General features: G+C 43.2%; 1 protein-coding gene across 1 annotated transcript in view; it reads right to left on the bottom strand.

The window, feature by feature from the left end:
* Window positions 1-14901, bottom strand: part of Fam114a1 (family with sequence similarity 114 member A1) — a 71578-nt gene that overhangs the window by 41058 nt on the left and 15619 nt on the right. Inside the window, exon 3 of the mRNA XM_032916526.1 lies at window positions 6451-6538. Coding sequence (XP_032772417.1) covers window positions 6451-6538 — 88 coding nt within the window. The remainder of the gene's footprint in view (window positions 1-6450; window positions 6539-14901) is intronic.

The following is a 14901-nucleotide window of genomic DNA, read 5'->3' as shown; positions in this document are numbered from 1 at the left end:
CTACCAGGCCCTGACAACCACCATTTTACTTTGCACTTCTCTGATTTTGATAATCTAAGTACCCTATCCAAGTGGAATCCCACAGTGCTTGCTTTTTGTGGCTGGGCTTGTTTTACATAGCACAATGCCACTCAAGGTCCATCCATTCGTAGTGTGTGTCAGAATCCCCTTCCTTTTTTAAGGTTGTGTAATATTTCACTGTATAGATATACCGCACTTTACTCATTGGTAGATCTATGGGCTGCATCTACACGTTAGTGTTGTGAATGACAGTTTGAACATGGGTATACAATAACTCTCTGAGACCTTAATTTCAAGCCTTCTGAATATATACCCAGAAATGAAACAGGTAGATCACATCCTAACAGTTCTTTATTGGTGTATGTATTGGTTGTTAGTTCAGATGTGCATGTTGAACCACCCTTTCCTCTAGGTCTTTGTTCAAATATCACACCATCCAAGCCTAGCCCCAGCACCTGCTTAGAAACTTTAACCCACACTCCCAGCAACTCTGCTCTTTCTACTTTGTATACTTGTAGAGATTTGCCACTCCCTGGAACTTTATTTCCCTATTCAGAGGGTGTCTTCTCCACTGCCTCTTTCCTCCCCCTTGTGGGAGGGAGCTTTGATTGATTTGCTCAGCACTCAAGTGACTGTGGCAGCACCCAATACAGTAAGTAGTCATTGACTGGTTTCTGTGTTGAACATCTCTGCACATATACATCAGCGAGCTTTGCAAAGAACCAGCAGAGGTGGGCTGGACTGAGAGGAATGTGCCCTTCAGACTGTATGGAGAACACCAACTGCCCCTCTGAGAGGTCTCACTTTGCACTCTTCATGGGGGTGAATTGTAATAATAGTCATCTAAAAATATCAACCTTGCTGCAGACTCTTCTATTAATGAATTCAAGACATAATAACTGTAGCAGAATGTAGTTTTTTTTTTTTTTTTTTTAAGGAAAACATACATCGAAGCTGTCATGCTCACATAAGCCAACTAAATGCAGCTTTAAAAGGCACTAATCATCTTTCCTTCTGGAAAATTCTTCACTCTCCAAAATGATGGCCAAGGTTCTCTGTAGTCAGTGTTCACATATTCCCTTATCCTAGGGTCAGAGTTAAGAATACGGGCCACTGAGCTGTCAATGCTTGCACTGAAGCCCACCAGAAACCCATCAATCTTGTGCTGAATCAGAGACTCCTAAGACCTGTGGAAGCTGTGGCATCAATAACACCATTCTTTTTGTGGATGAACCATGATGGCTATTCTTGGTTGTCACCTTGATTACATCTGGAATTAACTAAACGCCTGAGCACACCTGTGAGATTTTTTTCTCAGTTAAACCCTTTGAAATGGAAAAACCCACTTCTAATCCAGATCTTTTGTGGTGGGAAGAGCCCTCTTTCATCTGGGCCACACCTTCTGCTGGTGGCCTGTATAAAGGACATGGAAGAAAGAAGCTCTCTCTCTGTTTGCTTGCCAGTTCTTCCCTTTGCTGACATTAGAGCCTACATCTTCAGGAGTCTGACGTGTACTGAAGACCAGTGGAGACATTCAGCCTTATAGAGTGAACAGCTATTGGATTTTTTTAACCTTTTATTGGTAGGTAGCCGTTGTTGAACTAGCTGGACCACAGTCTATAAGCTTCTTTAATAAATTTTCATATATATAGAATATATATAGGATATACATACTATATATATATATTCATATTAGTTTTGTAAATTATATTCCTCTAGAGAACCCTGACTAAGACAGGGTTCTCTAAATTTCCTAACTCTTAGGAGTTTTTACATCATCAACATCACTTGACAATAGATAGATAGATAGATAGATAGATAGATAGATAGATAGATAGATAGAGAGCTGATAGACAGACACTCCTTTTAAGTTGATGTTAATTTGTACACGGGGAGTTTTCACAGCAGCACAATTTTGATGCACCTGTCATTCTTTGCTAATAACAGTGATGCTATTGGATAGGGCTGGTAGAGGTGACACCAGAATGTGAAAACTTGCAACTCAGGCAAGGATGGGAAAGGACAAGCAGTGACTTTGAGAAAGAAATATCTGATGCATTCTATTCCCCAACCAAATATTCTGGCATTAGATATTTGGAGTCATAGTACTGTCACAACCAACTTTTCAAATAAACATTTAGGCCTTTGGCTGATCTGGGAGCGAACTGCCCATTCTGAGGCGGTTTGTCTCAGCTTGACAGCTGGGTCATCCCTTTCCTCCTAGCCATACATTCTAAAGGTAAGTTATGTTTATGATGTGCTTGTGGGAAATCATTGCTGATTTTCATGACATTGCTTTGAAGTTATCAATATTACCTGGGTCATTTTTTTCTGTATTTTTGACATTTCCCCTCTTTGGTTTCTGAATGGAATGACAAAGATTTTTATTGCATTTTGTGAATTTTCCCACAGTCTTCTCGGACTGTGACAGTTTGTCTCTGAGTGATGAAAACATCTTTTAAGAGGGAGGGTCCCTCAAAGAACTGGTAGCTAAGAAATGCTTGGTTTTACATATGCACTCTTCTTAACCTTAGACTCAAAGCAAAACGCCAAAGGCAAGGCAGAACAACGCAGAAGAGTTAAACACAAGTCTCTGTGCTGTATGTTTCCACTCAGCACAGGGGCTGCACGAACACAGTTCCTTCTACAGGTAACCATGAGGTGAAAACACCAATTTCTAACAGTGGGAAGAGACTTCATACCTTCTCAAGTTCCCCTGTCTATTTTTTTAAAATAATTATTTGTTTACTTTATGTATATGAGTACACTATAGCTATGTTCAGACAATCAGAAGAGGGCATCACATCCCATTACAGATGGTTGTGAGCCACCATGTGATTGCTGGGAATTGAACTCAGGACCTCTGGAAGAAGTCAGTGCTCTTCACTGTTGATCTATCTCTCCAGCAACAGCCCCTCCCCCCCCACTCTATTTCAATAGAGAACCTGGGTCTCGCAAAGGGCATCTACCATGTGCAGCTGTCTAGTCAGTCTCTTACCAGGACAGGTCAGAAGTACTCAGGACTGGATCTCCATTCCTAGTACTCATAGTATGGTGTTCATTCCAAGAAAAGGACCACCTTCCAAAGGTTTGTATTCTCTGATCACTTTCCTGCTGACGGTAAAGACTTACAACCACCATGACTGCAGTGTTTCTGCCTTTGTGAGTTGGCCTTGTGTTTCTAGTGCAGTTGGCAGCTCCATGGAAAGGACTGTATTTTGCATGCTTATCTGCAACTGAATTACCCTGGGGGTGACATGAGGCTGGGAGTGGAAATCAGTAACAGTTGGATGTGGTTATTTTCTTTCTTTACTTTCTGCAGGCAATTTATAAACCTTCAAGAGCATCTCCATGGCTGTGAGTGCCCTGCTTTCTAATAAGTTTCTTGCCCCTTGATGCTAAACTGTTAATGCTACAAAGCCCTGGTATTGACACTTTTTTCTGAATGTCATGGGAGTTACCCCTCATTACCGTTCTTATTACTGGGAGGTGATGAAAGGGTTTGGGGAGGAATAAGCCTTATGAAGTTTGTTCTTGGAACTGTCTGTCTCCCTCCTGCCTCCCTTTGTCCTACAAGGTGAGGGAGAGACTCCTCGGCCACAGGCTTCTGCCACCTCATGCCGGATGCAGAAATGCTGAGGCAAAGGACCACAGAGTGGAGCTCTGAAGCTCTGAGCCAACACGTGGTTTTCCCTTTAAGTTATCCTTGGGTACTTTGGTCACAGTGACACAAAGGTCACTATTACAGGCCACCGCTACTGTGTAGAGCTAGAGCTGTGCCATGTGTTGACAACTCTTTAAAATATGCCTTGGGGGCAATCTAGGGGTGGCACTAAGAGACCAAACTGGCAGTGGTGTCTTAAGAGCAGTAGAAGAAATGAATACAAGGGGGTATATCAAACTGTATTCCTCGAGTTTATGGGGGACATGTAAATGTCATTGCTTAAAAGCACATCTTGGCCATGTGAGAGAGTATGATGGTTAGGGCTGACAGTGAGTTTTCTTGACAGCTCTAGAAAGACCTAGGAGCCATTCCTCCAGGGACACCTTTGAGGGGTTACTTAAGTTAGTCTCTGGTATGTCTGTGGGGGACTGTCTTTCTTAAGTTAGTGAAGGGAAGACCTGCCCATTGTGGATGGCTCCATTTTCTGGAGTGTGACCCTAGACTGTATAAAAAGGAGAAAGTGGACCAGCAGGATGGCTCTACGGGTTCTCTCTCCAGGACCTGCAGGGTGGAGGGAGAACTGACTCCTACATGTGGCATGCTCACCCCTCTCCCCAATAAGAATAAATAAAATGCAATAACATGTCTAGGAAGACAAAGGAAAGGTGAACAGAATGCAAGCATTAATGATTCTCTCTGACGTGCATGGAATGTGACATCTTAGGCTCCTGCTGTCATGACTCCCCTGCCATGGTGGACTGTACCCCAGAACTGTGAGCCAAAATAAACTCCTTAAGTTGTTTTTGTTCAAGGTGTTGTGCAACAGCAACAGGATAAGAAACCAAGGCTGTGGGGATGGGGCAACAGCAACCGGTACAACCCTGATGCCGGTCAATGGGCAGTATCGTAAGATCTAGGCTTTGTTGGATTAACTGTTATGCTGTGGGTGGGGGTGGGGGGCCAGCAGGGCTTTTATGTGACAGCGAAGGCAACAAGATACTATACTCATCATCTTCACGGCGCCTCAGGTAGAGAGACTTCAAGAGTAAGTAACACCAAACACAAGTGAAGGCCACAGCTCAAACACTGACTATCCATGAGGCCTAAGGACAGAATGCAATGTGCACAGAAGTCACCGCCTGTTTTCTAAGCACAGGCATCACTGGCTGGTTCATTTAGAGAATAAAAGGGATCGAAGGGATGGTAAGACCCTCTCTCAAACAGACAGACGGAACACCAAGTGACATAAAACAAACACTATACAAGTTGGACGATAAAGACAACCTGGGTGAGGTGGTGCACACATGTAATCTCAGCACTCAGGAGGCTGAGGCAGGAGAGACAAGTTCAAGGTCAGCCTAGATTACACGGCAAGGCTCGATTCTAAAAGTGTGTGTGTGTGTGTGTGTGTGTGTGTGCGCGCACAAATAAATGCATACATATGTATATATCTATATCTTAAATCTATACTTTAATGGACAATATAAAATAGCAGTTTAAAATGACACATGGTTTTCAAATCCCACACCAAACAGTGCTGACTTGAACAATGTCCTAGTCCCTCAGTGGTTCAGCGTTTTTATCTGTAAAACTAAGAAAGTAAGGAAGGAAGACTATATCCTCACAAAGTCATTGTGAAGAACAAATGCGTCAATAAATGAGATACCCTTAGAGCAGTAGATATGGAAATGGATTTCTCCTGGGCAAATGTTAAACTCCATCAATATATGGTATGTTAAAATCTCTTTGTCCCCCGTGCTCCACTATGTTCATCGTAGCCTTATTTATAATAGCCAGAAGCTGGAAAGAACCCAGATGCCCTTCAACAGAGGAATGGATACAGAAAATGTGGTACATCTACACAATGGAATATTACTCAGCTATCAAAACAATGACTTTATGAAATTATAGGCAAATGGTCGAACTGGAAAATATCATCCTGAGTGAGGTAACCCAATCACAGAAAAACACACATGGTATGCACTCATTGATAAGTGGCTATAGCCCAAATGCTTGAATTACCCTAGATGCCTAGAACAAATGAAACTCAAGATGGATGATCAAAATGTGAATGCTTCACTCCTTCTTTAAAAGGGGAACAAGAATACCCTTGGCAGGGAATAGAGAGGCAAAGATTAAAACAGACACAGAAGGAACACCTATTCAGAGCCTGCCCCACATGTGGCCCATACATATACAGCCATCCAATTAGACAAGATGGATGAAGCAAAGAAGTGCAGGCCGACAGGAGCCGGATGTAGATCGCTCCTGAGAGACACAGCCAGAATACAGCAAATACAGAGGCGAATGCCAGCAGCAAACCACTGAACTGAGAACGGGACCCCCGTTGAAGGAATCAGAGAAAGAATTGGAAGAGCTTGAAGGAGCTCGAGACCCCTTATGAACAACAATGCCAAGCAACCAGAGCTTCCAGGGACTAAGCCACCACCTAAAGACTATACATGGATTGACCCTGGACTCTGACCTCATAGGTAGCAATGAATATCCTAGTAAGAGCACCAGTGGAAGGAAGCCCTGGGTCCTGCTAAGACTGAACCCCAGTGAACTAGATTGTTGGGGGGAGGATGGGAGGGGAACACTCATAAAAGAAGGGAGGGGGAGGGATTAGGGGGGATGTTTGCCTGGAAACCGGAAAGGGAATAACATTCGAAATGTAAATAAGAAATACTCAAGTCAATTAAAAAAAAAATCTCTTGTCCCATCGAGCTTCTGACCTCTGTTCTGGTGTAACACCCAACACTTACCTACTGTGGCCGATGCAGATGAGAGCAGAGACTTCCCCCAGGACCCCCAGCCTGCCCATCTTCCTGCCGGTGGTGAGGAGTCCACGGCCTGCACAAGAACAAATTGGCATAAGGTCAGATATTCACTTTGCCCCTGAATGCAAAGACATTCATTCAGAGAAGCAGTTAAGATGCAGAGAAGGTTCAGGAACAAAACCCACCACCAACCAACTGCATCTCCCAGACTTATAGTTTATATGGTTCATAAAAGAGTTTCTTGACCCACACTGCAATGTGTACTTTGGAACCAAACTGAGTAATGGAGGTGTTGGCTCCGGCGGACTTGGCCCAGTGTGAGGAGGGATCTGTAGTCCTCTCAGTACATGAAAGAGAGACAAGGGTTGGCAGGGGTGAGGGTTCAGGGTTAGGGGAGTGGTGGAGGGCAGAGAGAAATGTAACATGTTAGAACACAAAAGGGATTCAAAAACATTTAAAATGGCCCTGGTTTAGTCAATTCTTACAAAGCTAATTAAATGTGCCTTGCAAGACAGAGTTAATTTCCAGGGTAGGATAGGGTGGAAATGCTAGTGTAGTTGGCAGATGGTGGTGTCCAGCATTGACTGAGGGCATCAACTAACCTGGAGAGGGGTGTGGCAACAGAAAACTTTGTGGGATATCTGTATTCAAGGTGTTGGCTTCACTCAAATGACACCTGTAATGCCAGCCCTTACCTGTAGGGATGAACGTGCTCCTAGCCTGTCAAATGCTGTCTCCCTGATTTCTGAACTGTGAACTGGAGACTGTGCTTTAGCGTGCGTTTGTTCAACATAATAAGGAAATGCAGGTATGGAGGGCCACCCTATTCATGGAGCTAGCTAAGGGAAAGCAGGGTGTGCAAGATGGCGGTGCATCCAGGCCACTGCCAAGATTTCCAGCAGTATCTTAGATCTGGGTTTTCTAGTATTAGGACTGGCTGCATTCCCAACTTTGTGTTCTAGAAGATTCCCTCATAGTTTTGCTTCCCTCCCCACACCCCCCCCGTCTCTGTCTCTGTCTCTCTCCCTCTCTTTCTCTCCTCCTTTTCTTTCTGGTTCTGGTCCCTAATTCATTCCTAGAGTCTCAAAGAGTGCCTAATATTCTTTGTTGAATAAATGCCTGAAATTCATCCATTTTCTTGAACAGGAACGCAGTAGTTTCTGTCAATCTCATCAAGTGAGTCCTGACTTAGCAGAAGCATAGCTTTCTTTTACTATTCACAAACAGAAAGCAAGGGAAGAAGATGAAGATCCACAGTAAGTCGTAGACAAAGTAAGAGAGCTTTTTATAGGAAGGGAGGGTGGGAGGAGAGGAAGAGGCCTATATAACCTGTAGATTCTGTAACTCCAAGGCTATCAGTCACCCCCAGTGCCCTTTCCCCTGCCGTCTCCCTTGCAGATAGATGTATACAAATGGGGAAACTTTTGCTTTTGTGATAAATTTCAGTTATGGCTGTTGCCAATGCTTTTTCCTGTTCTGAATGTGGACGTGATGCTTGGCAGCGAAGCAGGGAGATTTGCTGCGGTCAAAGAATCCCTGGTCCTGATGCTGAAGGAGCACTGAGCCAACGCCGGGAGCTGCTTGTCCCATCTTTTGTGTTATAGGAGAAAAACACATTGCTGTTCTGTAAACTGCTCTATGTGGATTTTAGTTATTTGTATCTCGCTGCATCCCTAACTGATTTATTCAGTAAATATCAAATATCATCTATTCAGCAGAGAGAAATGGAAAAGGTCACAGAATTAAATTGCTTGGGTTTGAGTCAAGGTTCTGCCCTTCTGAGCAATGAGTTACTGAAGCTCTTCTAAGCCCCATTCATTTGTTACAAAATGCAAGACAAGATGGAGGATAGCTCTCAGAGTTGGGGGAATACACTCAATGATATCACGGACTTGTGTAAAATAGTACCTTGAGTATATGCAATGAACATTTTACAAACATAAAAGAACTCTCAGAGCCAATAACCCTACAGGTCTTGAGAAGATTAAAAATGATTTCATATGAATTTGTCATATGAGCATAAATGTTAGGTTGAAGCACCAGCTTTAAGGCTGTGACAGAGAGCTTTGGAAGCTGGCTGTCAGTTTTTCCTTCTGTCTGGAAACAGAGAGAGACTTGTCAACATGCGTGGAACACCCATGACTTATTACCGTCTGCACTCATTTGTGGTGTCTACATTGATTAACCCCATTCGGCAATGGAGTCCAGTAGCAATTTTACGCCACCAGGAAGACAGATGACTGTTGATGACTAATTTCCCTCTTTCACTGGGCCAATCACTGCCTGTGACTAGAAAGAACAACGCATTCAGGGGTGATGGCTTCTGACCTCAGATCTTCAGTATTGACCCTGCCCTGACAGCTGGTAATTGATTAGCAAATAAAACAGAGAGTCAAGTCACTCTAGAACTTTTTGCTGTGTAATAAGTGGCTACTTCAATTGCTTTATTAATAAAGTCCTTGACATTGAGCTGGAACCCCTGACTAGTTACAAGGAATATCTATAATTAATAGAAAATCCTCACATGACTAGATATGCACATATCAAAAAATATAAACTAAATAAGTGTTAACCATGAATTTTATACCTCATCATAAATACTGTCTCCACTAACTGGTCACTAGGTGACATGCTTAGAAGCCTGTAAAATAGCAGTGTAGGTCCCATGAGGTGACTCAGGGGGTAAAGGTCTTACCATGGGGGTCTAATGACAAAAGTTCAATTCCTGGAACCAAGGCAGAAGGAAATAACCCTCTCCACAAAGTCCTCTGACCTCTACATGTGTGCTGTGGTGTGCAGGCATGTGCAGACTGCACACATACACATTCAAATCAGAATGAAATAAGCAAGGTGGATCAACTGCTTCTCACATTGCTAAATGCTGCTGTAAAGCTTTCTTTCTCACCGTCCACCTCAATATGTCTCTCACCTCCTTTAACAGAGACCTTCCTGGCCTAACTCAGAAGCAGAGGGCAGCCTATGAGAACTTACTAGCTTTGTTTGTTTGTTCTCTCCTTCCCATAAACTCGGAAGAACGACCTTGTATAGTTGGGGCAAAACTGACTGGGATTGATCAAGGACATCGAAGTCATAATTAGAGGGGCTGGAGAGATGGCTCAGCAGTTAAGAGCACTGGCTGCTTTTTCAGAGGACCTGGGTTTAATTCCAGCACCCACATGGAGGCTCAACAACCATCAATAACTGCAGACCCAGGGGATCCGACGCCCTCTTGAAATCTCTGGGTATTAGACATGCATGTGATGCACAGACACACATACAGACAAAGCACCCATACACATGAAATAAATACATTAAGATTTAAACAAAAAAAAAAAACCGAATTGGTCCTTTGAACAACTGCAACTATTGTATGGTCCTAAGAATATTCAACTATGCAGGACTGCATCAAGTTCAGAGTTCCTTAAGTAGAGAAGACAGTTAAATACCTAGTCCCACCTAACATCGAATAGAAAGTACTTTTTAGGTTGGACCTGTGGCTTAGTGGCCTGGCTTGAGCAAGGCCCAAATGCCCTCCCTAACACCCTCATCACCACCACTCAAATGACCACTTCACCTACTGAGGCTGGGATGTGGCCCTGTCACAAAGCCATTTGCCTAGGCTGTGTGAGACCCTGGGTTAGAGCTCCAGGAAAAGAAACTATTTATTTAATTTGGGTGAACAAGTTCAAAACTATAAATAGAGATGAGGTAAAAATCTAGAGGGGTCTGTCAAACACAGGGAACGTTCACATTTAGATGAAAAGTACAAACTCCTGTGCTAAGGATAAAAGACTAATCTGGGCGTCCCATCCCCAAGAGAGACGAGGAATCAGGTATCGGGTATATCTCATAGCAAGGATGTCCGCCGTTAGACCTGCCAGGTCTTCCTTAAGTTCTGTAGCTCACAGCACAGACACTCAAAGGAGCCAGTTCAGCAAGGAGGCTGCGAGCTGTCCTGGGTGCTGCTGTCAGAAGGTCTGACTGGCAATGGTCTGTGATTTCCAAGTAATTTTCTTCCCTCGTGAGTAAACCTTTTCTAGCTCTGGAAAGATTTAAAACTTAAAGGTGGAAAGGCTAACGTGCCAAAGCCATGCTATTAATTTTTTTGTGTGTGCACATGTGACCTTTTCTGTCCTACTGATATTTATGAAAGTTAACAGGGTCACAAGGTTTGAAAACCAATTTACAATGAATAGCTGAATTATCACATCACAGACTTCAGCTGAAAAGGCCCACATTTAGGAATGCTGCATTAACATTTATGTCTTTAAGCCACTTTATACATTTAATAGCTTTATAACAATTACTAAATACTCAGCAAGGTTTTATAATCTATAGTTGAGGCACTTAAGAAGGAAATAGACTGTATTACATTTAAAGCATTCAAGTTAGTAAGAAATAAAAAGGATCAAACATTAAACAAATTTCCCTAGAAAGTGGCTGCTCAATTTTGCTGGGCTTGTATACAGAATTATGATTTGCAAGATGAACATAAATCCTAAGGAAGAAGTGAGTGTTTAAAATTGCAATCTTAATAAGCTAAACACTATTTAAATCAAATTAAACATCCAAGTAGATCTTTCTATATTCAACACACACATCAGCTTACACCAAAGCCCATCTAAACCCAAATCAAAGGATGCCAAAGCCAACGGACAATGGTTTTATTCTTCTGTTGTCATGGAAACACTGTCATCCTTTCCACTGTCCTTTCCACCTGACACCGCCCCAACCCTGGGCTGGTTCAAGGTCTCTCGACTTTATCTTTCTCCCAACAGTAACTTCTCATATTTAACTATGCCCAAGGTGTCTCCATCACAGCACTTCAACAGGAACAAGGGGTTTCTACCAGCTTTATGCTCCACATCTTTCTTCTCCACCTCGTCAGAATGACGCCAGTCTTCTGTACCCACTCCTTCATCACTCACCCATGGAACACAGCAAGAGTCCACCTGCTACCACTTTATGAAGCCATTTGCATGAGAATCGAAATGGCTTGGACTCATGTTAGTTTTTCATTGCCCAACCTCTCAGAAGGATTTGAAAGTTAACACATTAGTCCAAAGATTTAAAGCACTCTAGTTGCATAGCATTGGTACCAGTTCACTCTTCTTTACTGTAACAAAAGACCAGAGGCAGGCACCTTTTCCAAGGAAAAGGTGTTCACTGAGTTCACAGTTCTGGATTCTTCAAGGCAAGCTCAGCATTGGCTTGGTTCTGCTGAGGATCTCAGGGTGGATGGTGTCCCAGTAGTGGGAGAATGTGAGGAAGGAATTGTATCTCAAAGCAGGAAGCTGGAGAACAACTCAATGCTTAGACTTATCATTTTAATAGCCCGTTCTTGCGAGAGCTCAAGAGTCCCATGAGAGACGCCTTAGTGCTTTCCTAGCATGGCTTCCCCAGGAATGCTCACCGGGCCCTATCTGCCAGATGTACAACCTTCCAACATCTCTGCACCGAGAACCAATCTTCTAACCCCATCCCTCAGGCATCCAGCGCAAACGAGATCCAAGTCACAGCATTGCCTCTGCCCTATCTTTCCATTCTTGCCTTCTTATTGTCAGCATTCAGTATCACGATGTCAGTTATTTTTAGAACACTCTTACATATGTAGAATGCTATTGTGTATGCTCCTTAGATTAAGCTACAATCTGAGAGCTGTCAGCATTCCAATAAAATATGTACGGTCCAGGTCAGCAGGGCATTCTCATTAGGAGACCCATGCTCTAGAGGCAGCCGTAATAGGCAATTCTATTATATCTGCCTCCATTAACATCCGAGGGTTTGCTAATTAGCATTCTGAATTGCAGGAATATATCTTAACTGGTGAACACAGCAGACTTTTTACTTGCATCTCAATATGTGAAAAGAAAGGTCTTAAAGATTTGTAGATAGTTAAATACATCTAAGAGAGTCTTCCTGTCTTTACATGTTCAGGCATAAGAAAAGCGTGCTCGGCCAGAAAGACGGATGAGCAGTTACAGGTGCTGGCTGCAAGCCTGCTAAGGTGAGTTGGATCCCAGGAGCCACATCGTGGAAGGAGGGGACTGACACCTGAAGGTTTCCTCTGACTTCAACACATCAACCATAACACATGTGCACTCATACATGTACATGCATGTGCACAAATATGCACACACATAGATAAATATAATGTAATATAATAAATATAAGAATAGAATAGAATAGAATATTTTTAAAAAGAAAGGCCTTTGCCTTGTGTCAATGGTCCTCCATTCAGCTTTGAACTCTGGGGAATTATGGTTACTTGTGCCTGGATTCTTCTCCAGGAACTAAATCTACCTCTGAAATTCAGTGAGTCTTTCATACAAGGTGGTAGACAGAAACCTAAAAGGACAGAACAGAGGAGCACTCTCAAACCGACACAGGGAAACAAAACGAGAGGTAAGGGTGATCTCGTGTCCATTGATGTCTCATTTGAAAATATCAACTGTTTGCAAACTATCTCCACTTTGCTGTCCCACGGACTCAGAGTCTTCTCAATTCCTCTGCATCCTATTAGACTTCTGTATCCTGGTTTTAGCAATCCTCACCCTTATCCACAGACACCATGGGAATGCCATCCAGGGCAGTGTACTTGACATAGAGTCTCATCCTCTGCTCTGGTCATCTTTATTTCAAGGCAGAACCCAGAGGTCTGACGTTGAGACTCACTATATAACTCAGCATATAGACCAGTTTGGCCTTGAACTCACAGATCCACTTGCCTCTACTTCCTTTTAAAGCTGTGAGCCACTATGCCCAGGCCAGAAGCACAGATTCTTAATAAGCATCTCAGTTATTCTGATACACAGTTCAATCTGGTCTCAAACTAAGTAGCCCAGGATGACCTTGAAGTCCTGCTTCTGTCTCTCAGATGCTGGTGTCTCGGGATTTCTACTGCTGTGATAAACACCATGACCAAGAGCAACTCAAAAAGGAAATGCTTTATTTCATCTAATAAATCTCAGGTCATACTGCACCACTGAGGAAAATCAGGGCAGGAACTTGGAAGCAAAAAACTGAATCAGAGGCCATAGAGGAATGCTGCTTATAGGCCTGTTCCTCATGGCTTCTTCAGCCTTCTTTCCTACAGAACCCAGGAACACCAGCCTAGGAATGGTACTGCCCACAGTGGGCTGGGCCCTCATACACCCATCATTAATCCAGAAAATATTTCTGTATACCTGCCTATAGGCAAATCTTCCTTTTTAATGTGCACAGATAGGTATTTTGCTTGCATGGGTGTTTGTGTGAGGGTGTTGGATCCCCTGGAAATAGAGCTACAAACAGTTGTTAGCTGCCATATTGGTGCTGGGAATTGAACTAGCGTCTGTGGAAGAGTAACCAATTCTCTTAACTGCTGAGCCATCTCTCCAGCCCCATCCTATAGGCAAATCTTAGGGAGGAATTTTCTCAATTGGGAGTCCCCCTTTCCAAATGAGTCTAGATTGCATCAGGTTGATTTGATACTAACCAACACAAACACACACACACACACACACACACACACAGACACAGACACACACACACACTCGCACATACACAGACACACATACAGACACACACACACAGAGACACACAGAAACACACAGATACACAGGCACACACACACAGACACACATACACATACAGATACACACACACACACAGAGACACACACACACACACTGGCACATACACAGACACACACACACAGACTGGCACATACACAGTCACACAGACACATATACACACACACACACAGACACACACACAGACACACAGACACACACACACAAACACACACATATACACATAGAGACAAACACACAGACACACACAGACACACAGACAGAGACACACACAGAGACACACACAGACAACACACACAGAGACACACACAGACACACACACACACACACAAAAAGAGACACACAAACAGACACAAACAAAAAAACAAACACAAACAAACACACACACACACACACAAAAAGAAACACACACACAAAGACACACACATACACACACACACACACACACACACACACACACACACACACTGGGACTATGAGCTTATGCTACCATGCTTGACCCTACTTTTCCTTTCCTAAGAAAAGAACTCTCTGAAGTAGTCCATACTCCCAAGACTCCCTTTGAAAGTACTTGTGGCATTAACAATGAAATTCTTCCTCGTGATGTTCCTTTATGGACTTCTATGGCCCGTACTGAACAAGGATGACATTTTAAAAGTCCTAGGTAACACTCTGTATTGATGACAATCTAGAAAAACTTGGACTGTGGAGGTGAGGAGCTGGCTTAATTGCTAAAGCACCTTCATTACAAACATAAGGACATGAGTTCAGATCCCTGGCACCCATGTGAAAACCAAGAGTAGTTGTAACCCTGGGGCCAGGAGAACAGAGACAGGCAAGTATCTAGAGCTCACCAGCCAGC

This window comes from Rattus rattus, chromosome 11 (genome assembly GCF_011064425.1).
Source record: "Rattus rattus isolate New Zealand chromosome 11, Rrattus_CSIRO_v1, whole genome shotgun sequence".
Classification (NCBI taxonomy): domain Eukaryota; kingdom Metazoa; phylum Chordata; class Mammalia; order Rodentia; family Muridae; genus Rattus; species Rattus rattus.
This window is presented reverse-complemented; position numbering and strand designations above follow the sequence as displayed.